Source organism: Amphiura filiformis, chromosome 13 (assembly GCF_039555335.1).
Source record: "Amphiura filiformis chromosome 13, Afil_fr2py, whole genome shotgun sequence".
Classification (NCBI taxonomy): domain Eukaryota; kingdom Metazoa; phylum Echinodermata; class Ophiuroidea; order Amphilepidida; family Amphiuridae; genus Amphiura; species Amphiura filiformis.
This window is the reverse complement of record NC_092640.1, coordinates 65,706,076-65,732,127: the sequence shown is the minus strand read 5'-3', so window position 1 is coordinate 65,732,127 and position 26,052 is coordinate 65,706,076. Positions and strand designations below refer to the sequence as shown.

Below are 26,052 nucleotides of genomic sequence, written 5' to 3'. Positions count from 1 at the left end.
TGACTCAAAAGCCGGTCACCACCCACTTGTTTATTGTATCAATGGAAGCCATATTGTCATTGGAATTTTGTCACAGTGGCTTCAATGCATGATCGTGCGGATTACTTGTGCTGGATTCTTTTAGCACCTGAGTGTTTTTATTCTACATCTACATCTGCTTTTCCTCACATTCTTACTTATGATGTCCTGTAAGTAGAGCAGCGTGCGAACTACTCCAAACGCATCACGTGACCTGAGCCAAGCAAGAATTATTGTCATGCTTGTGGTCTTATTTTATTACAAAATAAAATGCACTTTCAACCCTGTAAAAAGAATTCCGTTAGCCTTTTTAATACTGACACTATGCTTCATAGAATTCAGAATGGGCAGGGTGGCGGAGGTGGGGGATGTGGAGGTGGGGAATGTGGTACACACAAACTCTATGGGATTGATGTTTTAGTGCATAATCTGCTTCTGTAAAGGCTGTAAATTGGATTTTGACTCTTTAGCAGAGACCTTGCAGCTAAACAATTATTCTACTAATTGTTTTTAATCATGTATGATTAGTTTAGTCTAGAAAATACAAACTTGTCCATACAAAACTACCCGTTTTCATATTAAACACTGTATTAAGTAATGTGGATGTCTTTAAAATCTAAAAGTTACTGTAATATTTTAATTACTTATCATACCATAGTCAAAGTATAGATTTTCTGTAGCGAAATGTGATGAGGAATCTAAATATGGATGTCCTTTTCTGCATGGGTTAGGAGCAACATTTTTCAGTTCAAAATATTTTGAATTATAAAGAATTCTAACATACTTTGGGACCCCCTGTATTCCGAGATTACCAAACAACTGTGATTTTGGTTTATTCCAAAGTCAGTGTGTTCCCCCTATCTCACCAAATGAATGTTGTTTACTTTTTTTTATTCCACCCTGTATAACTTGAAGGTCACCCTGTATAATGAGTATGTTTGAATTGCTTATGCCTTCAGCTTTCCAAAAATGTATCATTTTGCTAGTTTAGGGTTGATAATTATGGAGATAATCTAATTAGAAACTCGATTTGTGTAAACATTCACAATATTTGTGATATAACGCTAAGGGTGGCGAGTTCAGGACACATGGCCAGAAACAACTTGTGTAACAAAATGATGTAGTTCAATGCAGATGTTGCACGCTCCTTTCGTAGTTATTACGGTACAATTTTTATTCTTAGGCATAAAGCCACTAATGATAATTATTCATTTTAAGTACAGCTATCCGATTTGATGGTAATGTCAAATTTTTTGATATACATATAAAGTCAATTTGTCATGTAAATGACGTATCAAATACAGATGTTGGACGTTTTCCACTTTACCCTTTCAAAGTACAATGACTGTCAAAAACGCGGACTCAAGATCTTCTTCGGATATGATTTTACCACATACCCTGAATGAAGCACTCACCACTGCACAAACGTTACATTGTTGTAATAAATGGGACCAAGATAAACATTTGACATGTTTGAAAGTGTAATCTGCCTGATTGGGGAGAGGGGCTTAGGGGGTAGATTGACCCCCCCCCCGACAAAAAAAATAAGAGAAAATCGGGAAGCTAAGAGAAAGGACAAAAAGTCGGTTTTCCACCTCCCGATCAAGAAAGCTGGCTACGCCCCTGTCCTCTAGGGACAGTTTGGAGATCTTTATGATATTTCAGATTCGAATTCAGCATCTCCAATTAACTACAAATTGCGCTGTTCCAGTTGAAATCCGCACTCCCCCTGTGGAATGATTTGCAAATATCTTCCTCAAGAGGAGTATGTTTTTTAATGTAATTGGCATCATTTTGAAACCCATACTCCCCCTGTATTATGGCTTTACCAATATCTTCCACAACTGGAGTAATTATTTCAAATAGAAGTTACCCAATTGTGTATTCTATTCAAAATTAATACTCCCTCTGTGACATTAGCCAACTCTTCCACAGGGGTAGTGTGGATTTTAAATGTAATAACCCAATAGAGTGGTTGCCAAGTTTTATTCAAAGTCAAAATTCCCTACGAATGTTGATTTTTTTTTTCAAAATTCACAAGCCTAAACCATGACAACGCTGAAGCACCAGTCATGTTGGGTAGGGTGGTGCCAGGTAATGAAGACCTTTGCAGGTTATCAGTAACGATTTAAATTTGATCCTTTTGCGTACTGGAAGCAAATGTAAATTTTTGAGAACAACATGCCTTACTTTCAAGATTGGACAATGGAAACTGTTTATTACACAGAATATCAGAATAATCTTCTCAAAAAACTTCAAACTGGTTGGAAACTCTACTGCATGCACACACACTAAAACTCTCAAATTCGTTCATATTTCAATATCATAATTATCTTCATTTATTCAAAGATTTGCATTGGCTTCCAAAACACAAAAGGATGAAATACAAAACGTTATTGCTAACCTGCAAAAGTCTACATGATCTGGCACGAATCTATTTAACTTCTTCTCACACCATTATTATTATAGTCCGGGTCGTAATCTGAGATCTTCAGACAAACTACTTCTTTCTGTTCCACGAGTTACAGCATCAGTTGGTGACTATACACTTTCTCCTCTGCTGCACCTTAGCTTTGGAACTCGATCTTTACCTTCTGGTCCTCGCGTTAAAAAAAAAAAAAAAAAAAAAACTCAAGAATAATATTGGTTTATTGTATAATTGATACTGTTTATACTGTTTATTGATAATCATGTTCTTGTCTTAATTGTACATGTATGTGCATTACTAAAGTAAGTTATATCACAGTAAACACAACAATGTTTGGTATACGGGTTTTGGTTTTGGTCAAAACTTTTAATCTTTGAGTAACATTATAAATGTTGGGTATTATAAAGTTATAAGACGTTTTTAAAATGTTTTATATATATGGAAAACCCTACAACAATATTCTAATGTCTTTTAAATGTTATTGTACATAGTGCAGTCCGTTTTCCTATACACAATACACAGTGCTCTTACCATTGACGTGTAACCTCTACAAATAGTGTATAATAGAAGTATGGGTAATTGCCTAGTTAACATCGCTGTAGGGAAAAAAAACCGGCCAATATTAAAATTTGTAGCTTATTTAGATGTTTGGAAATATTCGCACTTTGGTGTTTTAGTGTATGCATTATAGGTAATAGTACATTGCCTAGTTAACGTCGCTGTGTGAAAAATAACCGGCCAATATTAAAAGTACTCTTCTGAAATTCTAGAAAATATAGTTTTGTAACATGTCCTAAATTTTTAGCTAATTTAGGTGTTTGGAAATATTCACACTTTGGTGTTTTAGGAAGGATATGTAAACGACAGATAACACCAAACAATATGAAGAAATTATTTCCAAACCGTGTTACGGCCCACAGCCATTATGTTTCTCATTTTCAAGAATGTTAACAATATGCACAGTATTGTCTCATTTCGTGAACAAAGGCCACACAGTAATTGTTACCTCGCGTTTGCTTTATAATCGTTCACCCAACTGAAACTATAATACCAGCTCATTGCTCATCACACAAGTAAAACAGACACATGTGTGTGTGTGTGGATTTAACCAGAGACGATCTGATGTAACATATTTGAGCTGTTTTCAATGAGTGTTATCTTGGTTTAATAGCTTTTAATGGGGTTTAAGTCCTGCAAAGGTCGTGGTGAATTCTACTGTAGACATGACTGCATCATGAAGATATGTTTAGACAGAGAAGATGAGAAAAGAGGTCGCTTGCTGTCCACATCAAATAAATAATGTGTACATCCGCCTATTGATGGAAACATTGATCTAATCCGATTGATCAATTAATACGATAGGTAGCTTCGTGAGTCAAGACTGTCTAGCCCTAAACGAAGCATGCCTGGCTATCAATTTGTTACGTCAGTTGACTGCGAAATATAATTTCTGCTCTGTTCGGCATGAGCGGCTGCTAAGTATATCCCTGTGAAAAAGACCCTCATTTTGGATCCAAATAGCATTTTTGGACACAAAATACGATTATATGGAGAAACTGACACGAGTTACAATTTACTGATTGCACTGATTTTAAGTTTCCGTAAACTGCGACAAATATTCATATGATCATCATTTAAATTTCTTTTCCTTTGACCTTATATTAACTTTACTGGAAAATAATGAATGCTTGACTTTCCATACCTTAACAAAAATGTTGAATTTGTTATGGGAGTTGCGATATATAATGCTTTTTGGCTCGTTTTAAAATCATGGTCACCCAGGTTAGTTTTTTATTTTGTTTTTAAGGAAAATGGTATGATTTGACTGCCAGATTGGGAATTTAATGATGTACTTCCGTGTGTGGACTATTTTTTCCACCAACGAGAACTACAAAATCAGTTGAGCGTGTGGCGTATGAACAGATACACGTGGAGGCTCACAAAGAAGTATACTGTATATCTGTATATATGTGACCGTCCACGGCGAATGAGCCGTAAATTCTTCCCCCGGTCAATTTTTTTTTATTTCGTGTTTAAAAAGTAAACATCATAAACTTAAAAATGGTATATCATTTGACTTCAAACGATATCCAGAAGCGGGGTTATGGTTATGGTTTGTCTTTTTTCCACATTGTTGGCAATAAATATCAAACAGTCATATTTTTCGGTCATTTTGAATCTTCCCCAAGTCAACGAGGGTTAAGAAAGTTATCTCATTGTTAATTGTTGGTTATGCATACCTGTACAAAATACAATGCCTGGTAACCCGCCACTTGAACAGGATTTAGCAATATAAGCAAACAAAGACCAGAGCTATTAAAAGTTCTATAGCCATCTAAGGTAGAAGCTTATTATCCACTTCAACAATATGATTATTGATTAGTTTTTGACTATCGAAATGAGACGGATGTCGGGCCAGCTTAAGTTAACGATGAATATGACCTTCGTACACATTTTACACCATAACTCAGAATACAATTTAGGGAATTTACGGCTCATTTGTGCTGCCGGGTCATATATAGTATTTGCTATACGATATACGCTCATTCGATCAGACTGAGTTCACATAGTATACTCATATATGTGAACTCAGCCTGATCGAATGAGCGTACAACAAATGTTTGTTTTGCAAACTATTTTATCAACACTTTAATAACTAACATTATGTTAGAATTATTTGCAGCAAGTTTTCACAAATGTTTTGAATGTTGTTACTAAAACCATGAAAACGTTTCATACCCTTTATAATACCCTTTATATGACTTGACATTTTTACGTTTTGTGTTTGCTGGGAAATACTGTTTTTATATCGTATTCTGTTATCTTTTTAATGTTTTACAGCGCCTTGGATTTATTTTTAGATAAGTGGCGCTTGGCAAATGCTTATTTCTATTTCTATTTCTATTCTATATGATTTAAGAGGTGTACATTTATCCCCTATCACCGTTATCAACCAAAATTAAAATCTTGAGCATGCACATCTTGTTGAACCACTGTTAAAATTGGGTCCCCTAGAACGCAACCGATGCATGCAGTGAAGAAAACCCTCCGATACATAAGTTAGTCCATCACTGCCGCAGACTAAGTAAATGTTGCATCACAGTTGCCTAAGAATCCCATTTCCAGCAAGTTGGAGCTGTAGGGAATATGAAAATGTTATAATCTTAATTTTATTACGTCAAGGAACTTGAATGAAATATTTGATGCGATCAAGAAAAATCAGTCTTTTAAGACTTAAAAGTATGACCAGGTCAGTTTTAGGATGCTTTACATTTTACTTTTTGTCGTATTCAAAGCTCCGCATTAGTGAAAACCCCATGTCAATACGACCTTGGTTACAAAGTTACAACGATTTGAACACCGGTATATTTAAAAGAAAGAAATTGAGTCATTGTAGCTAAAATACATTTGGTTCAAGATATGGCTACGAAATTTGGCATAACAAAAGTTGGATTGGGTAAAAAAAAGTCACTTTATTAACATCTTCTCTTCGGAATTTCGTCAAAAAAGTTTTTCATGTGAAAGAAGAATGTTTTTCCTTCCATTTTTGAACAAAATTTTGATTTTCCACCCCTTCACACATTATTTGGCCCATATCTCAAAACTAAGATTGCCGAATTCCGACTAATTTTACTTGATCGCATCACATATGAGAAGGGCAAGTGGAATAACGCCATGATTCAACAATGTGTATTTTAGGTCTAGATAATAGGTTCGAACCCTGGCGGTGCCTAGTTTGCTCTCGTGGAAAATTGAGTTAGCTTGAAATTCCCCTGGACAAGGAACTTACTGCTAATTGTCTCGGTTGTAATCCGTACGAAACTCGGGGAGCTGATCCTGGTTGCGAAGGTTATTTGTGGAATGTCTAGGGTGTGTGCTATTGAAGCTACAAAGTCCCTGAGTTGTTGTTAAATGGTTTATGGAATGATGTGGGGCCGTAGTGATCAGCGACAACCTGTAAAGTGTGCTGAGGCTTGTGGATCAACGTCTAGGCGTTATGCCTGTGCTGCGCTTTTTTTATTCCAAATTTACGCGCTATTTCAGTTTCTGGCTTTTTGAGTGGTACTGTTATGGGACTGGGCATTTTTGGGCAATGGGAAAAATTAATTTACTGGGTGACCAAATGCCCACCAAGTTTCCGGATAACTTCCTGCCGTTACTACCATGGTTGCCCTCTTTCTTCGTCAAGTTCTTCAGCCGATCTGCTCCTTTCAATTATTTCTTCTGTACGCTTGTTGACTTGTTCGTCGTTTGAATTGAACTTAAAGAGATCCGGTAATTCCTTAAAATAAAACAAATCATAATGATAATTATATTAAAACCAATAGCATTCCCCTATAGAATAGGCTTAGTATTATTTCAACCAGGGCAAGTTTCTCCCAGCATGCTTTTGAGATAATTTCGAGAGCATTAAGTCTATTATATGGCACGCCACACATATTTCACGTCTCTGTTACCTTCTAAATACGTCTAAGATGCAATCTTAGACGTCTAAAAAAATTCGCGGTATACTTAAATCAACTAATCACAGGGCCAGCAGTCCCAAACAGCCAATCATCTTATTGACCAAAGAAATCTTGATCTGATTGTGTGACTAGTGACCGCAATTTTTCAAGTGTCAACCGCCTAAAGAGCGTCCGGCGGTACGTTTTAACCGAATTTGAGATATGGTCCATCACTATTCATGATAAATGGTCAATCTGAGACGTGTAAGAAATCTTACGCGTGTAAAATCTAAAGATTTCTTACACGTCTAAGATTAATGATTGTAGCGATGGACGGTATCACCAATGCGATAGCTCGCAAAAACACCTTGAAGACTATGACAGCTCGTACTCCAGATTCCATGCGCAGTGATCGATCATATAAAGTTAGGCGGGATAATTAGTTCACTTCAGTTATAAGTTACGAAGAAAAGGCAAATCATAATGGGGTTGGATTCAGTCCCTTCATTTAGAGGCGCTAAAAGTATATGAATTAATAAGACAAAGAAGTATGCCATAGATGAAGTTTAAAGTGATTCATAGATTAGATTTTGCTATTTTTGACATCTATGGACATCTATGTACCAAGCCGCATCCATAATTGACACAGCAAAATGACAATATAAAGTATGCTTACACATTTATAATATACATGTTTTGTACATTAAAAGCATAATGTACATTCTACATTCAGATTAGGAATGATGTGGATGTTTTTTTTTAAAGATATTGGTGTTTTTGACATTTATTTTACAAGCCACATCCACTGAAGCGTATTTTATACCTCTCTGTTTTTCAATTATATGCCTAATAAGATTGCCAAATCTACAATAAGTATAGGTAACATTAACAGAAAATGTAAGTGTTCTCACAACTTTCATATTTGTAATATTGAGAGAATGGGGGTGGGTGGAGGGGCTACAGAACGTCCAGCCAAACCAATGAAGGTCCAAATCAAAATTTTATCTCTCTATCCCGTATAGGACCATGGTGTACCCGTAGGTCTATATAAAATCAAAAAATTGGTTCACTACAAAGCAGTGAGATTCTGTTTTTCTGTTCTTTCCGTGTTCATCATGTTCATGCAGAAGTTTGTTAATTTTATAGAGAATAAAAGCAATCAGTAATTGTCATTATGGTTAGGTATTGGTTTTGAAATCACTGGTTTGTGAAAGGCATATGCACGTATTCCGGGCATGGTGTAATTAAGCGTACATGCACGTTAACATCGGAAGCGGAGATAACACATAATTACTATGAAAATTGGCTCCAATTTATACTATGATCAGCTCGTAATAGGCGAGAATTATTCGGTTTATGTTATTGCGCGAGTCATAAAAGTCGCAAATTATACCTGTGTAAAAAAGCGCGAGTCAGTAACGCAATACGCAAAACGCGTAGGTTCTTCGCCCAGCTATATGTGACCCGTTCCGACAAAACCAGGAACAAGTCGCATTTTTTACATTTCATAATTTGAATAATAATGTAAAGTACAGGACAATAAGCTTCAAAATGATACCAAAATTATATACATAGCATCAATACTTTTCAAGATATGGATAACTTTGTAAATGATACCTTGATATTTTTGCCAAATTGCTAGTCCGAATAATATACTAATTACACAGGATTGAATAGGAATTATCATAGTTCAACTGTTAAATATGGATTAAATAAACCTCATTTTAATAAGTACTTTCAAGGATTTGAAAGTCCACTCAGGCCCAAGGTCAACTAGAGCAACTGTGTTTCAAGAAGCACGAATATCAGATGGCAGCTTTGTATGATATTGTTGATGATATTTAATGTGGACAAGTGCTAGAAATGGAAGAATGTTTTTTTTTGTCATGCTCCCTTTGTAACAAGAATGATTTGCACCAAGTTAAAGCCCGTTCGGGTCCATTTCAACATTTGACTTTTGACCTTGGGTAACCTCCGGTTGACCTTTTCAAGTGGACCTCATATTAAGGATTCTTTGCACCAAGTTTAAGTCCATTTTAACATTTGACCTTTGACCTCGGGTGACCTGACGTTGGTCTTTTCATGTTCCTCTCATCAATAATCTTTGCACCAAGTTTAAGCCTAATAAGGCAAATTGTAGCATGTGACCTCATTTGACCTTTGACCTCAGGTAACCTCACATTGACCTTTTCATGTTCCACTCATATCAAGGATGATTTGCACCAATTTAAAGCCAAATCGGGCTAATTTTAGCATGTGACCTTATTTTACCTTTGACCTCTGGTTGACCCTCAAGTTATGGTACACTTTATATTAAGCGTGTGCCAATAGTTCTTCTGACCAAGTTTGGTGGTCATATCATGTAATTTAAAGGAGTAGCAACATTTTTAAGATTTTCACTAAATTACCCCTATCTCCGCTTTATGACATTTGACCCCTATCTGTGAACAACTTATATCAGCTTGGGTCAGCGGTTCTTATGGCCACATTTGGTCAAAATTGGGTCAATCGCCTGGCAATAGTAGCATTTTAAAGATTTTAACATCATGACCTCTAATGACCCCTACATGACCTTACACCCCTAACTGTTAACAACTTGGGTTGAGCTTGAGCTTGGGTCAGTGCTTCTTGTGGCCAAGTTTGGTTGTGATCGGCGCAAGTGTCTGGCACTAGTAGCATTTTGAAAGATGATTTGACAAAAGAAATGGAAGAAGAATCAGAAGATTCGGATGCATACCAATTCTGTGTAGTGACCCTTGGCCCAGTTGTTTCCAGCACCACTTTGTCCAAACACAAAGTTGTCAGGTCTGTAGATCTGTCCAAATGGTCCTAACTGAAATTACAGATAAAGTCATCAAGTTCAGTAATAATACATGATTTTCTAGTTTGAGTACTCTTTCCAAAGATTAAATAGATGCATGCTTTATGAGTGTGACATGTCTTACATCTATGTCGCAAACTGTTCGAAAGTGGAAAACAGGCTGACATTTTATTTACTTGTTGTTTCGACATTAAGTTTGTTTAAAGTGCTATGAATAAGGGTTCACAAGAACAATGCTTTACGCACATTGAGACAGGGAATAGCGTCTAAAACTATTCGATAAGCATGTGGTGAGCACCCAGTGGAAAATCCCGGTGCAAAGTGGACAGATCCTTACATGTTTAGAAGCTTTTAGATCGCATATTAATAGAGGGGCTCAGGCTGCTCATGCAGAATTAGCCGTGCGCGTGGAAGGAAGAGATATGTGCCACCCATTGGCGTCAATGGGGGTGGCAGTGGGGGGACATGGGGGGACCTTTGGGCAAAATGACCCCAGTTTTATTCTTTTCAGCCACTTTTTGAAAATTCAGATCGATTGCCCTCCTCCCCCTCCCCATTTCAAGCCAGACTGGCGCTTTAGGTGCCACCAAGAACGGTGATAACCATATCACCGTTCTTGATGCCTGGATGCCCGCGCTGGATGCAAATATTTACTTGAGCTACTGTGGCTCACGAGCCACGAATATCAGGTGGTGACTTCTGATTGACCTCATTTGACCTTTGACCTCTGGGAAACTCGGGTTGACTACTCATGCTCTCTCAAATCAAGGATAATTTGCATCACATTTAAGTCCATTTTAACATTTAACCTTATTTGACCTATCCTGGCCTGTGACCTTGGATGACTTTTACGGTTCCATAGATCTTTGCAGTTTTATACTCTTGAAGTGTCAGGAATTGTTTTCCTTGAGTTACAGGCCAATCGGAGCAACTTTAAATTTGACCTGACTTTTGACCTCCGATCACCTTTGCAGTTTCATACTCCCCAATTGTAAGGAATAATTTTCCCCACGTTACAGCCTGATCGGACCAACTTTAAATTGGACCTGACCTTTGACCTCAGATGACCTTTGCAGTTTTATACTCCAAAAGTGTTAGGGATTGTTTCCCTGAGTTACAGGTCGATTGAAGCAACTTTAAATTTGACCTGACCTTAGACCTCAGATGACCTTTGCGGTTTTATACTCCAAACGTATTAGGGATTAATTTCCCTGAGTTATATGCCGATTGAAGCAAATTTAAATTTGACCTGACCTTTGACCTCAGATGACCATTGTCATTTGTGAGTGGACGCGGCGAATCAGCCGTAAACTCGGCAAATTGTATTTTGAGTTAAAGTGTCAAATGTATGTGAAGGTCGTATTCATAGGTGTATCAATTCGTTGCGACAAGTATCTTATCAAACGCTGTTTAAATCAATCAATAATACTACTGCTGAAGAGGATAATAAGCTTCTACCTATTTCTATAGAATAGTTCTTGTCTTTGTTTGCTTTGGCTAAATCCTGTTCAAGTGGTAGATAACAAAGCATTGTATTTTATCTAGGTATGTATAATCAACAATGAACAATGAGAGGATATTTCTGAGCCTCGTTGACTTGGGTATTATTTGAAATGACCGCCAATTATGACTGTTGGATATTTATTACCAGAAATGTAGAAAAAGAGACACTTGTAGAACCGATAAAAAATACAATTTTGTCGAAGGAACAGAGTTCAACAAATCATAAACCCGCTTTTGGATATCGTTTGAAGTCAAATGATATACCATTTTAAAGCTTATGGTGTATATTTTCTAAACACGAAATAAAACAAAATTGACCGGGGCCGACTTTACGGCTGATTCGCCGCGTCCAGTCACATTTTATATGTGGTTTCATACTTTTTTCATGATTCTCATATTAAGAGTTACCCCCCAACAAAAGTGGTATGTTTTAAAACTGCACTGTTAGCTATCTTCTGTGGTTAAGATTCTGCTTAAAAATAATACTTGGGTATTTCACAATCATTATTTACCTTTCAACTTCTTGGAAAATTCAAGCTGTGGCTTGCCTACTATAATAGGTCACCGTATCTAATGATAGATCTGTTCTATCAAATTTGTGCAAAGTTGTTCATAGCCAAATCAGGCTAATTTTAACATGTGACCTCATTTGACCTTCGACCTTGGGCTGACCCTTAAGCTATGGTACAATATATATATAAAGCTTGGGTTCTTCTGACAAAGTTTGGTGGCCATAGCACGCAATTTAAAGGATTAGCTCTTAAAAATATAGTAGGCCAGGTGTTTGTTTAAGAAAACCTGACTGATATGGACTCAGGTGCAACTTTTAAACGGCCTCTTTTTTTACACAATTAACCATTACGACTTGTGACGCTATAAATTGGTTCACATGTGTAAAACCAATAGGGCTATAGGCCTACATATCTTTATACATTTTCACATTTCGTAAAATATTTTTGACTTGTTTTAAGAAAGTATTAGGGAGTACTTAAAAGTTGTGGACCGTCAAATATGTGCGAATTGTCCTGTTTCAGTTTTTTGTATGACATTAAGATGTCCATGATACCTTTCTCTTTGAAGCGTTTGCCTTAATATGACCAGGCCTAGGAATTGGATGGTGTCTTCGGAAGCTTTATAGGTAAACTTCAAAGTGTCGTTGAAAATGATATATATTTTAATCCAATCCAATTACAAAGTTGCAACAATTTGAACACCGGTACATCAAAATTTGGCATAACAAAATAGCTTTGCTCCAACGCCAACCTATTTTCCATCCAATTGAAAGAAAAAATGAAAAACCATGCCATATACCCTCTGATACTAATAGTAAAGACCAGCTGGCGGCTCAGTGAGTGGGCTTTCGCGGTTGGTGGGTTTTGTAGACCAATATCTTAGGTAGACAGTGATCTTTACTGATATAGTGGTCCTACTTACTTGTTGGTGACTTATGTAGCTTGCCTATAGTGAAGTTTGCCTTCGGCAAGCTCTGTACATGTACATGTATTGCTGGGAGTGGTACTAATTGTTTACAGAATGGTCTAAACCAGGCAAGGATTGGCCTATATACATTTTCTTTACTAATACTAGTCACTTGCTTGGGTTTATTTTACTTGGGGATCACTGGATCTTCTAAGGTACTGCGAGGGCTCTGATCAAGAGCTATAACAAAACGCTAAATCTGAGCTTCTTTTGAAATAATTTCACAGTTTTTGACAATTATCGAAGTTGGATGGGGTTTTAACATTTTCCCTTTTTTTTTTTTTTTTTCAAAAAAGTTTTTCATATGACAGAAGAATATTTTTCTATTTTTGCACAAAAAATGTCAATTTTGATTTTTTTCTACCCCTACACACATTATTTGACCCATATCTCAAAACCAGGATTGCCGAGTTCCGACTAATTTTGCTTGATCGCATCACATATGCGAGTGGAATGACGTCACGATTCAAGAACATTGAAAGCCAAACTAGAGTCAGGGTGACTCTAAAAGCAGAGTCCAGCACTCTGCGATTCTAATGTATGTCTAAATTGAATCCATATTGGGAGTCATCTGACTCCCTTGAAAAGTCATAAATTCCTTGACTCCGCTGAAGAGTCACTGTTCATGACTCTACACAGGAGCCATTTGACTCCCAATATGGAGTAAATTAGACATAGAGTCGCGTAATGGCTGGACTCTGCTTCTAGAGTAACCCAGACTCCATTTATTGTGTCACCATGACTCCATTACAGGGCCACCCAACAGTCCGGAAATAGCACAAAATAATGATACACAAAGATGTCAATTAAGATAAAAATTCAAAATATAGCCCTACCAGAATAGGAGACTTTACTCTGATCTTCACGCCATATAGGCGATCGCCAGATGACACGATGAAGAAAATCAGGCTGGATAACCATCCACTTGGAATGGGAGAATATACATTCCATGGTGTCAACAGCCAAATTTCTTGACTCCGTCGACGACTCTAAATGTAGAGTTAATTGACCACACGGAGAGAGTCAAGTGACACTCCTTTTGAGAGTCAGTGCTAGTTCACTCCACTTTGAGAGTCTCTTGACTCCATTGTGGCTATCAGTGAATATGTATTCTAGGGCTATATAATAGGCGACATTAGCGGCCATTTTGGTCCCTTCTTGATGCTATTCATTATTTTTGAATGCTGCCAAAACCAGCCCCCGCCCCCGAACATTTTATTGATTAAGGACCCCATGGGCGTATGCTTTGAACGTGTGGATCCCTGGACAAGAAATGATTTGGGACATTTTAAGTTCATAAACAATATAATGCAGAGGTAGAATAATAATAATTTGAAATTGAAATCGACCTTTCAGTTGTTAAAATCTGCCATGAAAATTTAGAATCAATCGAACCTCCAAGGGTTTCATAGACACTGCACAGTACAGTCACACACGAAACCGTATACTCTCGTGCAATACCGGAGTTCCTGTCCAATTTTCTTGATAAAATCGTAACCCTCTAATTTATTGCACAAATAAAACTTGTGATTATGCCTCAACCCCGATTTAAACCTTTTCAATTATTTCAGAATATTCTTTTTTAATTTGTTGTTTACTGGTTCAAGTTCCTGGCAGAATCGAAGATAAATGTCATCTCCGCTGTGCATGACAGTTTCGTTAATAGAGTTTTCAGTGCTATAAATGACCGCAAGCCGCCGCTTAGATTCAGCACACTATTGAATAACGAGAACGGATTGCTGCCCACAGTGGCAGTATGTAGCGATCGTAAATATGGAATGACTATATCTATGATACAGGCCGACTCTGGAATAGTTTGGCTGTTGACACCATGGCATTTCTTATTTCATTGATATTCCTAACTGATCTCACTTGACTTAGTAAAAAAATCTTTTGGCAAGTCGATTTAGCTTTTCGATATGTCTATGTGATTTATACGAATCGAAGAAATCGTAACGTAACAAAGCCTTCTCAGCATAATAAGCGGTCACTTAAACTTTTTTCCTCCCCATTTGCTTTTTCATGTTATAGTTCCTGTACAGGGAGGATGGCAATTTATTTCTCACATTTACGGCCCTAGCTACTATGGGCTATTTGCGGGGAGGAGATAAGTTTAACTGGCGCGGTTATGGATTTGAATTCCAACATACTGCAGTTACTGTTCATTTTCCTATACACAATTATACACAGTGCTCTCACCATTGAGGTGTGACCTCTACAAACAGTGTATGTTAGAGGTATAGGGCATTTCCTAGTTAGCGTCACTGTGTGAAAAATAACAGGCCAATATTTTGTGTACTCTCTGTATATTAGAGTTGCAGTGAAACTCAGAAAAAGTGACTTATTTTAGAAATTTAATGTCCCCACACTTCACACATCTACATCAGACATCATTCATTGCAAAGCTAAATATGTCTACTTTAAATTGGGCATGATGTAGAATTCCCAAGTTGGGAAAATGTGTTTTGGGGGTCATTTGGTCAAATAACCTCATTTTGGGGCAAAAGTTAAATTGTTGAGATTATAATACTATTTATTGACATCTATTTACCAAGCCTCATCCAGATAATCATATTTTAGATATTTTGATGCCTCATTAGCGCACGATAGGCATCCTAAAATTTCAAGATGTACAGTGAATATAGGAAATACAGAGTAGATAAGTGCGCTTTTCTGAAAAACAAAATGAGAATATAAAGTTTGCTTACACATTTATAATACCCATGTTTTATACATTAAAAGCATATCATGATACTAAATGTAGAATCTTCATTCAGATTATGCATGATGTGGAGCTGAGTGATTTGACATTTGACTTTTCCTAAAAATGCTCATTCATTTTTGGGACAAAATGTGATTTTGCAATCTATATATGTACCAAGCCGCATCCATAATTACATAAACATATTTATATATACACAATGTATCCGATGCCTCATCAGTGTTTAATAAATAAATAAATAAATAAATAAATAAATAAATAAATAAATAAATAAATAAATAAAGAAAGAAATAAAGAAATAAAGAAATATAGAAAGAAAGAAAGAAAGAAAGAAAGAAAGAAAGAAAGAAAGAAAGAAAGAAAGAAAGAAAGAAAGAAAGAAAGAAAGAAAGAAAGAAAGAAAGAAAGAAAGAAAGAAAGGAGGAAATCGGGAATGCAAATAAAAAGATCAGGGAACGGAGCCCGTTTACCAACAAAATCCACCCGATCATGAGCAAAAAATAGTGTAAATCCAAACAATTTTTTTCGTAGTTACCCCCGAAATTCTTATTCTCCCCCCATACCCCCAGCATCAACCCCACCAAGAAAGCTGGCTACGAACCTACCACCCCTTCCCCGATATACGCGTAAATGCTAAATGATAAATGCATTATGCATACATACCTTGTCTGAAGCGATTTCTTCCTGCAATTCTGAATGAATAACACCGCCGTTGATTATCAATACGAAGAGCATCAGAGAAACAATTACCATATGAAGACGAGTCATCGTGATTCTGCTTGACTGCTCAAAGAAGTTCCAAATACTCTGCAGGAATATTATCTGCTATGCCGTTTGAAGAAATGTAGAAATGGAATTTCAATCTAAAATAAACCGTAACTTGAGAGATCAGTGCAACTAGACAGAGCGTGAGCTGCTGGGGATTATGGTACTTGTGCCACAAACAAGTACGTTTTCTGATGTTGATCAGAATCACCGACACAAAATGGCGTATAATTGAAGACAGAATTAAAAAGACTAGTTTGCGTCTGACGTCAAGATTAAGGCGCGGAGTGATTGGTTAATGACCTGCGCAGTACGGCATTTTTAGTCTAGTTGACAGGACGTCATACGCAAACAGTCTTCAATTATAGTCCACATCAGACCACTATACCGTCCCATAATGCATTGCTATTGTGCTAAATCACACCATAATTGCAACCATTATCTCAAAGCTGTTGTTTAATACTACGTACTACTTAATTCAGGTGGTTTTCCCGAATCACGTAGCTCTCCATGACGTCTCCTGACCTGCATCCACAGAATTCGAATATACACAAGAACCGGTTAGCCCTATACCGATGTGTGGCCTATTTGAGCACATCTTTGTTCTACATAATAGGGACGTCTACCGTGCAGTCAGAGCCATGTTTTTGCTTTATTCTTTATTTGTTATATGCATTATATTGGCTTAATGGACACTGGAATAAGGCATGGCGGGAAGGCAACTTTTTCTGGTGCGGGACTATTAGCTAATCGAATTTAATTCAACATAAACTGAATCCTTCGTCATCTAGCGTCTAGTGCGAATGACACATTGTCAGTTATCCTGAACGTCTACCGACTGAGGGCAGCATCCACTCACTGATAATGTCAATATTCTTTGATTTACATAAAAAAGTCATTTTTTCATGTAAATGATGTATTTAAATGCAGATGTTGCATGTCCTTCAGTAGTTTACTAGTTATTTATTATGGTACAATTTTTATTCTTAGGCATAAAGCCACTAATGCACATATCAAATGCAACCCCGGCCCCTGGGGACCCGGGGATGGCCGGGTCGTGGGCCGTGGATTTTTGGTTTTAAAGTTCAAGTCCCGGGTAAACACCTGGCCAGTCCCGGACCCACCCGGGCAAAACTCTCAGCCACTCCCCGGCCCCCGGGGCAAATATCCGATGCAAACCCTGGTATTCCTCGGCCCAAGTTCCCGGCCCTGAGCATCGGATATAGTCCTGGATCTTAATATGGTTTTAATATCGCGGCAATCTTGTCATCACCCTGGTCATGCGGGCTCAAAATTTGACAGGTATGTCTTCAATGGACTGCCGAGCTCTGGATATGATGCTGGTGGATTTATACGTTTCAAAATAGCCTACATGTGTGTTCCATTGCAAATACGTCAGTTACTCACCTTGTTGCGGAACATCTAAACACGATAAACGAAGTTAGGCTACCTAGATTCTCGTCACTAGCGCGGAACAGCGTATTTCTTTCCTTCCCTTCCTATATAATATATTAGGTGTAGGCCTACTTGCTTTACTGTTTGAGTATCAATGCACGGGCTTCAACGTGCACAGTTTACCCATATGCCGATTATGAACACATGTATAGTTAATTTAGAAGGAAACTAGATCCATGTTTCAGATTCGGACTATGAGTGTTTTTCATCATATTCGAACTATATCATTATATTGAAGTTAAGAGTGTGTCTAACATTCAGAAGTGAAATTTCCACTTTCGGACTGACTAACTATCTATTATGCCTAGCGACCCTTTTTCGGACGAGCACGCCGTCGAATGAATTTTGCATATATCAATGTCGGACCCCAGTCACCCGACTTTCCCACTTAGTCATTTCGTGTATTTTTTCATGCTTTACAGTGGCAGGGAGAACGGGACAAGAGGGGGATCCCTGTGTGCCATCACTATATTATTTTGATAATTATATGCATGCTTGTTTTAAATATTTTCTTTATTTATTTATTAAAACTTCTTTTGCCTTGGTTACAAAACTCAGTGTATACACCGTTTTTCAGTTTGGCCCAGGGGTCAAACTTAAAACATCAACAAATAACCAATACATATTAAAATACACTACATTAGGTACATATCAAATTGCACAATTTAACTAAATTAGGAATACATGAATGGCTGGTCGGAAAATGCAGGGAATAAACCAGGAATATCGTATTGATATAGGGCCTACATGTAGGTATATACGATTAAAACATCAAAGATATGAAAGAAACAGATCACTACATTTACATCTGTACAGGATACGGGAGTGTCGAATGTTCGATCTCTGCATAAACATTTTAAGCACATAATATTATAGGCCTATATATGATTTTTTTGATGTCAATAATTATAATTAGGCTATTCTGTAAAGGCCCATACCCCATCCAAATAGGCCTACCTTGTATCTTGTTTAAAATCAATGATGACCATCTATCAAACTTTTGGCGCACCAGTTATTAATATTTTGTTTCACGAGGTTGCCACTTTGGATATTGTTTAAAACATCCTTTCAAAGATTTGTGATTAATAATATTGTTAAACGCTCCATCATGAAAATATAATGTTTGTTTTGAAAATCTGTATATTAACACAAGACATTGAATTCAATTTTTATATCATACACCTATAATTATTTTTTTAAAGAAGAAAAATACAGCTCGAGAATTTATAAAGGACTTGTATACACTACCTATAGTATAGTCCTCTATTAAGTATTATCATGATTATGGCCATGTAGCAGTCGATCGCAGATGTCACAAAAATATCATGGATTCTTTTATTATCACTGTCAGTTTTGTTTTTAGTGTAGGCCTAATAATTTAAAACTTTCCTCTCGGCGGGTGGTTAAAACTTTTAAAAAATAACGTAAAAAAAAGCAGGCTCTCGTTTGCACATGCATGTCAAGAAGCCAGTGTGGTCTGGTTAAACGTGCTAACTTTAGAGCCCCGCTAAATAGCAGATACATGGCCTACTGCAAAATTTGGAAACAACAGCCAAGATTTGACTTTGGAATGGATTTATATGAGCAGTAACATTAATGTGGATTATTAATAATTAATTAATTAATATACATCCACGGCTCAAGTACGGCCAAGTGATAGGATTCCCCGGCCCATAAATGCGGGCATCCTTACTAGCTACCCACGGCCATGTTCACGGCCCATTTTACTGGTTGGAAAACCCCGGGTAAGTTACGACATAATCCCGGCCCTCGCCCTGGTAAAGTCCCGGCCCAATTTCCCGGGGGTTTGGCCGACGTCAAGTCCCGGCCAACACCCGGCTCACCCCGGGACACATTTTGAGTCAATCCCGGGTCACATGATGTCAAGTCCCGGACCATCCCCGGGTCCCCAGGGGCCGGGGATGCATTTGATATGTGCATAATGATAATATTCATTGCAAATTTAAAGTACAGCTATCCGATTTGATGGTAATGTCAACATTTTTTAATACATATAAAGTCAACTTGTCATGTAAATGACGTATCAAATGCAGACGTTGGACGTTTCCCTTGTTATTTCCACTTTACCCTTTCAAAGTACAATGACTGTCAAAAACGCGGACTCAAGATCTTCATCGGATATGATTTTACCACATACCCTGAATGAAGCACTCAGCACTGCACAAATTTTACATTGTTGTGATCAATGGGACCAAGAGAATAATTTGACATGTTTGAAAGTGTAATATCACTGATTGGGGGAGGGGCTTAAGGGGGCCAATATTTATAGTACTCTCTGAAATTCTAGGAAATATAGTTTTGTAACATGTCCTAAATTTTTAGCTAATTTAGATTTTTGGAAATATTCGCACTTTGGTGTTTTTAGCAAGTAGGGCACGGCATGGCCTGCAAAATTCCTTTGTGTAAATCGAATGCAACTTTTACTGACTATTACTCACTTGCAGACCGCTCTCTTCCGAAGGGCATTAAAGTTAAACTACTTGACGGATATTTTTTGTACTTGATGTCAATCAAGATAACAGCAAAAACAGTTCCCATATCTGTCCATAACTTTGGTCAGTGCAGCGAGCCAGGGAATTTAAGTGGGTGATTATTGATTGGCAGGTGCCATATTTGGGCATATGTGCAGTGCACAATTCAATGTGGAGGATAGACGAGGCTTTATCGATTGATTTTGCTGGAACAGTTTCCTGTTAACCTGGTTTAAGTACTGCAAAGGTCGAATCATGTTTGCTGCACTATGGCCCGTTTTCCACCAAAATTTACCCAGATCATGGGCCAAAATAGTAAAAAAATACCAGCATTTTTTGTGCGCGCACATTGTCGCGAAATTTTTATTTTGTCTCGGCCCCTCTCCCGACCAAGAAAGCTGGCTACGGCCCTAGGGACATTTTGGAGATCTCTATGAGGGTCATGGCATGATATTACTATTTAAGAGACAACAGATTCGAATTCAGCATCTCCAAATTAACTACATTGTTCATGTACTCGTACATGCACATTACTATTCAAAAACAAAGTTATATCCCAGCAAGTACAAAAAATGTTTTGGTAAACGCGTTTGGTTTTGGACAAAACATTGAATTTTTATAAAAGTCATAAAGCGTTTTGAAAATGTGAAAAAAAAACCACTACAACAATCTTTTTAATGTGTTTAAAATGTTATTGTATATAAGATATGTTTCACAAATAAATGTTTTTGAAAGCTATCTTGTCAACACTTAACTAACATCAGCAATGCTTTGAATGTTATTAAAACGGGTCATACCCTTGATATACCCTTTATATAACTTGACATTTTTAAGTTTTTCTGTTAAACGTTTTGTTTTTGCTGGAATATAATATTATTTATATCGTATTCTATTATATTTTTTATGTTTTACAGTGCCTTGGGTTAGATTTATTTCTAAATAAATGGCGCACGGTAAATGCTCATTTCTATTTCTATTCTAATTTAAGAGGTGTATCGCCCATCACCGTTATCAAGCACAATTATAATATTGAGCATGAGCTTTATTGAACCACTGTTAAAGTTAGGTCCACTAGAACGCAACCGATGTACTGAAGTAAACCATCACTGCCGTAAACTAAGACAATGTTGCCATCATAGTTGCCTAACAACCCCTGCGACAATCTGATTCTGTATTGAAATGAAAACGTTACAATTTTAGCTTTATTACACCAGTGTTATGACGCTATTTGCTTTCCATAGCTAATTTAAATATATCGCTCCGCGGCTCCATCTCCTCAATTACCCTGGACTATTAATCAGTAGGTATATCACCCCAAAAATAAGCGCAGCAGAAACATGTTATTTGACGCTTTTAATTGAATCATCGTTATGAATGCTTCAAAAACAAAAAACAGAATTGAAATCGGATAATGCAAAGTGATGTAACGTCAACTTGAAGATACCCGGAAATCGGGTGAAAACCTGCCACAAATTGCTATAAATGGCAAAATGGTAATTTTTGGGATCTGTAATGCTTATTCGGACACTTACTTGAAATGGTAGCATTGATTTAAGTATCACAGATTAATTGCATATCTTTCCGGACTTCGTTAAAGAAAACAAGATTAAAAAATCTCTCCTCGAATAAATGTAATAAATCCACCAAATATACAATTTTAGCCATTTTGACCAATCTGCAGACAAATAAAAGCTTAAAAAATGACTAAGTCCAGCTAATTAATATGCAAAAATAATGCCAACAGAGAACCGTACATGATATGAGGATGCGGTTTTTTTGCACACATAAGTACCCAAAGTTATTTCATTTGGTAACAAAAAATACACAAAAGTCATTAATTATGCAAACTAGCTAATTACATCTAATTATATATTTATGCCATTCTTATGTTAATTAGGCATATGTAATTTTTACTTTTTTCAATGTTTTATTTATGTTTTATTCATACAGCATGATTTTGTCAAATATGAACCTGCTGTGTTGTTGAATAAAGAAACTGTAGTTAATTGCCTAAGTGCACCGAGTTTTCAATTGGTATAGGGAAGTGTTTCACTCATTGTCCAAGGAAAAAAATACATGATAACAAACACTGGTATTTCAGACCGGTGGTACTAGGTCATCTATTTCGAGAGACCTATATTTATTGATTTATGGACGATCTAAAAAAATTCATAAAACAGGTCTTAACTCTTAAACTAGGCAGTGTTTAATTTCGGCGGAGTTGATAGTGATTTAGGAAATGTTTCACCTACCATATATTAAAAAGCCAAATTATTGTGATCAATGAAACATAACGAGGAAATCGTTTTTTGACATGTATGTTTTCAAAAATTGGCCAACTTTGATCCGCGCGCTTTTTGATTCACTGTTATGTATGCGTGCACAGTATGACAGAATTATTGTGCAGCCACTGTGACATACCTAAGAGTATTATTCTGTGTAGTTGTCAGCCAGCCGTTGCCGGGGAAGGAGCTAAGAATATTTCACTCATCTATTATAGTGTTGTGATCACTTTGTTGATGAGAAATTAAAGTTGAATTGTAAAGTTATATTTTGCTCTCCGTTTGTTTCTGTTTGAGTCTTTCCCCGTCTCAGATGGAAGATCCATTGGCCATGTGTTTGGTTAAATTTCTAGTAATCAGATAACTGATTCGTGGATCTTCACATCCTTTCTGAGTCATATTAAGGGATCTAAAATGAGCGTTTATTGCGTTTCGACAGTATTTTTTGTGGGTCATGAAAGCACCTCAGACCTATCGAATTGCATTCTGAATACGAAGCATGTCTTTCTGATATCAACTAATTTTCATTTTGTGAAAATCACAATATAATACAAATTTTATGACAAATTATAAAAAATCATATTTTTCAAATTTTTGATATATAACAGTCCTCGAAGTAAATTATATAAATCTAATGATATATTCTTAATGTGTATGTAGCAGGGGAGGAAAAGCCGACGGTCAATTGAAAATTTTGACCTTTCATATTGAAGATATGGATTTTTTTCCCAAAAAGACCTAATTTTTTTGGTGTTTTGGGAAAAAAATCCATATCTTCAATACGAAAGGTCAAAATTTTCAATTGATCGTCGGCTTTTCATCCCACCTACATACACTTTAAGTATAAATCATCAGATTTATAAAGTTTACTTCAAGTACTGTTAAATATCAAAAATATCATTTTTTAATGATTTGCCATAAAATGTGTATTAAATTGCGAATTTAAAAAATCAAAATTATTTGATATCAGAATGACATTCTTCGTATTCAGAATGCAATTCGATATGTCTGATGTGCTCTAATGTCCCAAAATAAATACTGTCCAAACGTTCATACCCCATCCCTTAAATGGTGCAGAATCCGATCTTTTCCGGTACCAAGCAGTGACTGGCTGGCAGCTACCCCTGCGGGGAAAAACCAACCCCCAGGTACGTTAATTTGGTATTATTATTTATAGCAATTTTGGATTGATTCATTGTATATATATATTATGTGATTTGGTAGATTAAGTGATATTTCACGCTTCAGTGATTTCCCGCCAAAGTTGAATTGTGGCGCGAAGAATTTTGTTGCGTGTTTTCTGTTTTCGGCCATTTTGTGAATAATATTGCAGCGTGATATTCTTGTATTGATACAGTGTATATTAATGGTGAAAAGTAAATGTGATTATGGCTCCTCCTATAATAAGCCACTTAGCCCTAGGCAAGGCCTATTTAGACACAGGTGAAGGTGCGGGAGGTCAAGGCGAAGGTGAAGTTTCAATAAACGATATAATGGCTGAAGTACGTCGTCGTCGTCATCATTATCATATCATCATCATTACCTGACTACTAGCCACAAACCCATACCAAGGATAATAAAATATCAATTTTGCTGCAAGCCATCAGAGAAAAGTAATATACAAATGTTTAAAATCATGTTTTATTACAACGTATCTAATAGTAATAGGAATTTGTACACAACCATGACAACTGCTAAATTAAGCTGAAATGAAGAAAATATAGACTATAAAAAAGTCTCAAATGAAAATAAATGTTGTTTTAACCTGTTTGACTCATCCCATTATCTGTTTGATGAGTTATCTGATCTCCAGCACAGCTATGGTTTGAAACAGCATATATCCCAGCCAACATTCTTTGGTCCAACCTCTGAATCTCTTCTTGACCATATTTATACTAATGATGCTAACTTGATCAGCAATATTACTCACTTGTCTCCCCTTGGTGCTTGTCACCATACTGTCATTCAGTGTTCTATTAACCTTCAGCCTACTCCAACCAATGCTGTTAGTCGACCAATCTGGCAATACAACAAAGCAGATTGGGAGGCAGCTAATAGGGAGCTGCTTAATTTTCAATTCAATGAATATGATGATGTTGACCAAGCTTGGACAAGTTTCCATAGAGCCTTTATGCAGACCATGTGTACTTATATTCCTCAAAAGTCTGTTAAATGTAAGACCAATGACTCTCCGTGGCTGAATTCAGAGCTTCGTAAACTCATTAGAAAGAAGCACAGATTGTTCAATCAGTGGAAAAAGTCCAAGAAGACTAATGATTATAAGAAGTATAAAGTGGTTAGAAACAAACTTTCTAATCAGCTTAAGTATGCCAAACAAGATTATTTTTCCAACCTGCTTGATAACAACTCTCCTGGCAAACGCTTCTGGGGTTATGTTAAATCCAAGTCCTCTCAGTCTTCCATTCCGGACAGTATCCACTACAAAGATGTCACTGCCAACACCCCATGTGACATTGCCAATGTCTTTAGTTGCTTCTTCTCTGAATGTTTCAACCAAGATGAAGTGTCTGATTCTTTTATTTCTAAATATGATACAGTTTCTTCTATTTCTCATTTCAGCTGCTACACTGGTGAAATCCATAAGCTTATCCGCAAACTGAAAAACAACTCTGCCGCCGGTGTAGATGGGATCACCAGTGTGATGCTGAAGAATACAGCCTTTTCTGTCTCTCCTCTCCTTGCTCAACTGTTCAATCTATCCCTTCATACTGGCTGCGTCCCCAGCGCGTGGAAGCTTTCCCGTGTGATTCCGATCTTTAAATCTGATGACCGCCAGTCTGCCTCCAACTACCGTCCTATATCGCTTCAACCGATCATCAGTAAACTCATGGAAAGAGTCATTCACCAGCACATCCTCCAACATCTCAATCAGAACAACATTCTCACTCCCCGGCAATTTGGTTTTCTCCCCAAGTCCTCAACTTCTGATGCCTTAACAACAGCCCTTCATGACTGGTATAATGCTCTGGAGAACCGGCACGATGTTGCTGTGGCCCTCTTCGATCTTACAAAGGCTTTCGACAGAGTACCCCATGATCCTTTGCTGCTAAAACTAAGATCTGTTGGCATCACTGGTCCACTCATGTCCTGGTTACGTTCGTATCTTTCCAACAGAACGCAGGTAATAGCGGTTCATGGCATCACTTCTGATCCGGCCCCTGTCATCTCTGGAGTACCACAATGCTCTGTCCTGGGCCCTCTTCTTTTTCTTATCTATGCTAACGATCTTTGCCTTTCTAATTTCTCCCAGGACAGTGCATTGGTGCTCTATGCAGATGACACCACACTTTATAAGCCTCTTACTTGCAATTCTGATTTGACGGGCTTCCAAGAGGACATTAATGCTATCCATAACTGGTTCCGTTCCAACCATCTCTCAGCCAATGCCAGCAAAACCAAGACCATGATAATATCAACAAAAAAAGAACCTTACCCACAGATGCAACTCTATATGAATCAACAGCCCATTGAAAGAGTTTGCTCTGTCAAATTTTTGGGCATTTGGATTAGTAACAATCTCTCATGGAAATGTCATGTTGATAGCATTTGCAAGAAAGCTCGTAGAACAATAGGCTTCCTTCACAGATCTTTCCACAATGCCCCACTCCATATCCGCCGTTC

General features: G+C 37.1%; 1 protein-coding gene across 2 annotated transcripts; it reads right to left on the bottom strand.

Moving 5' to 3' along the window:
- Nucleotides 1-2,661: 2,661 nt before the first annotated feature.
- Nucleotides 2,662-16,382, bottom strand: LOC140168661 (uncharacterized). 2 transcript variants are annotated; one of them, XR_011861257.1, is made up of 5 exons: nucleotides 16,080-16,382; nucleotides 9,629-9,724; nucleotides 6,578-6,728; nucleotides 5,560-5,582; nucleotides 2,662-5,527 (listed from the first exon to the last, which is right to left on the bottom strand). XR_011861257.1 is itself a non-coding variant. In XM_072192075.1 (4 exons), the coding sequence occupies exons 1-3, from the start codon at nucleotides 16,182-16,184 to the stop codon at nucleotides 6,606-6,608; spliced, it is 324 nt and encodes a 107-aa protein (XP_072048176.1). In that variant the 5' UTR covers nucleotides 16,185-16,382; the 3' UTR covers nucleotides 2,662-5,582; nucleotides 6,578-6,605. The 2 variants fall into 2 exon arrangements, 1 of the variants encoding a protein (XP_072048176.1); XM_072192075.1 differs by having other exon boundaries at nucleotides 2,662-5,582.
- Between the last annotated feature and the right edge of the window lie 9,670 nt (nucleotides 16,383-26,052).

Excerpts from the sequence above, each read along its gene's own strand:
- LOC140168661 (XM_072192075.1), bottom strand. The coding sequence starts at position 16,184 with ATGACTCGTCTTCATATGGTAATTGTTTCTCTGATGCTCTTCGTATTG. Across the intron at positions 9,725-16,079 it reads AAGAAATCGCTTCAGACAAG|TTAGGACCATTTGGACAGAT; the intron begins GTATGTATGCAT and ends CTGTAATTTCAG. Across the intron at positions 6,729-9,628 it reads AGGGTCACTACACAGAATTG|GAATTACCGGATCTCTTTAA; the intron begins GTATGCATCCGA and ends TTTTATTTTAAG.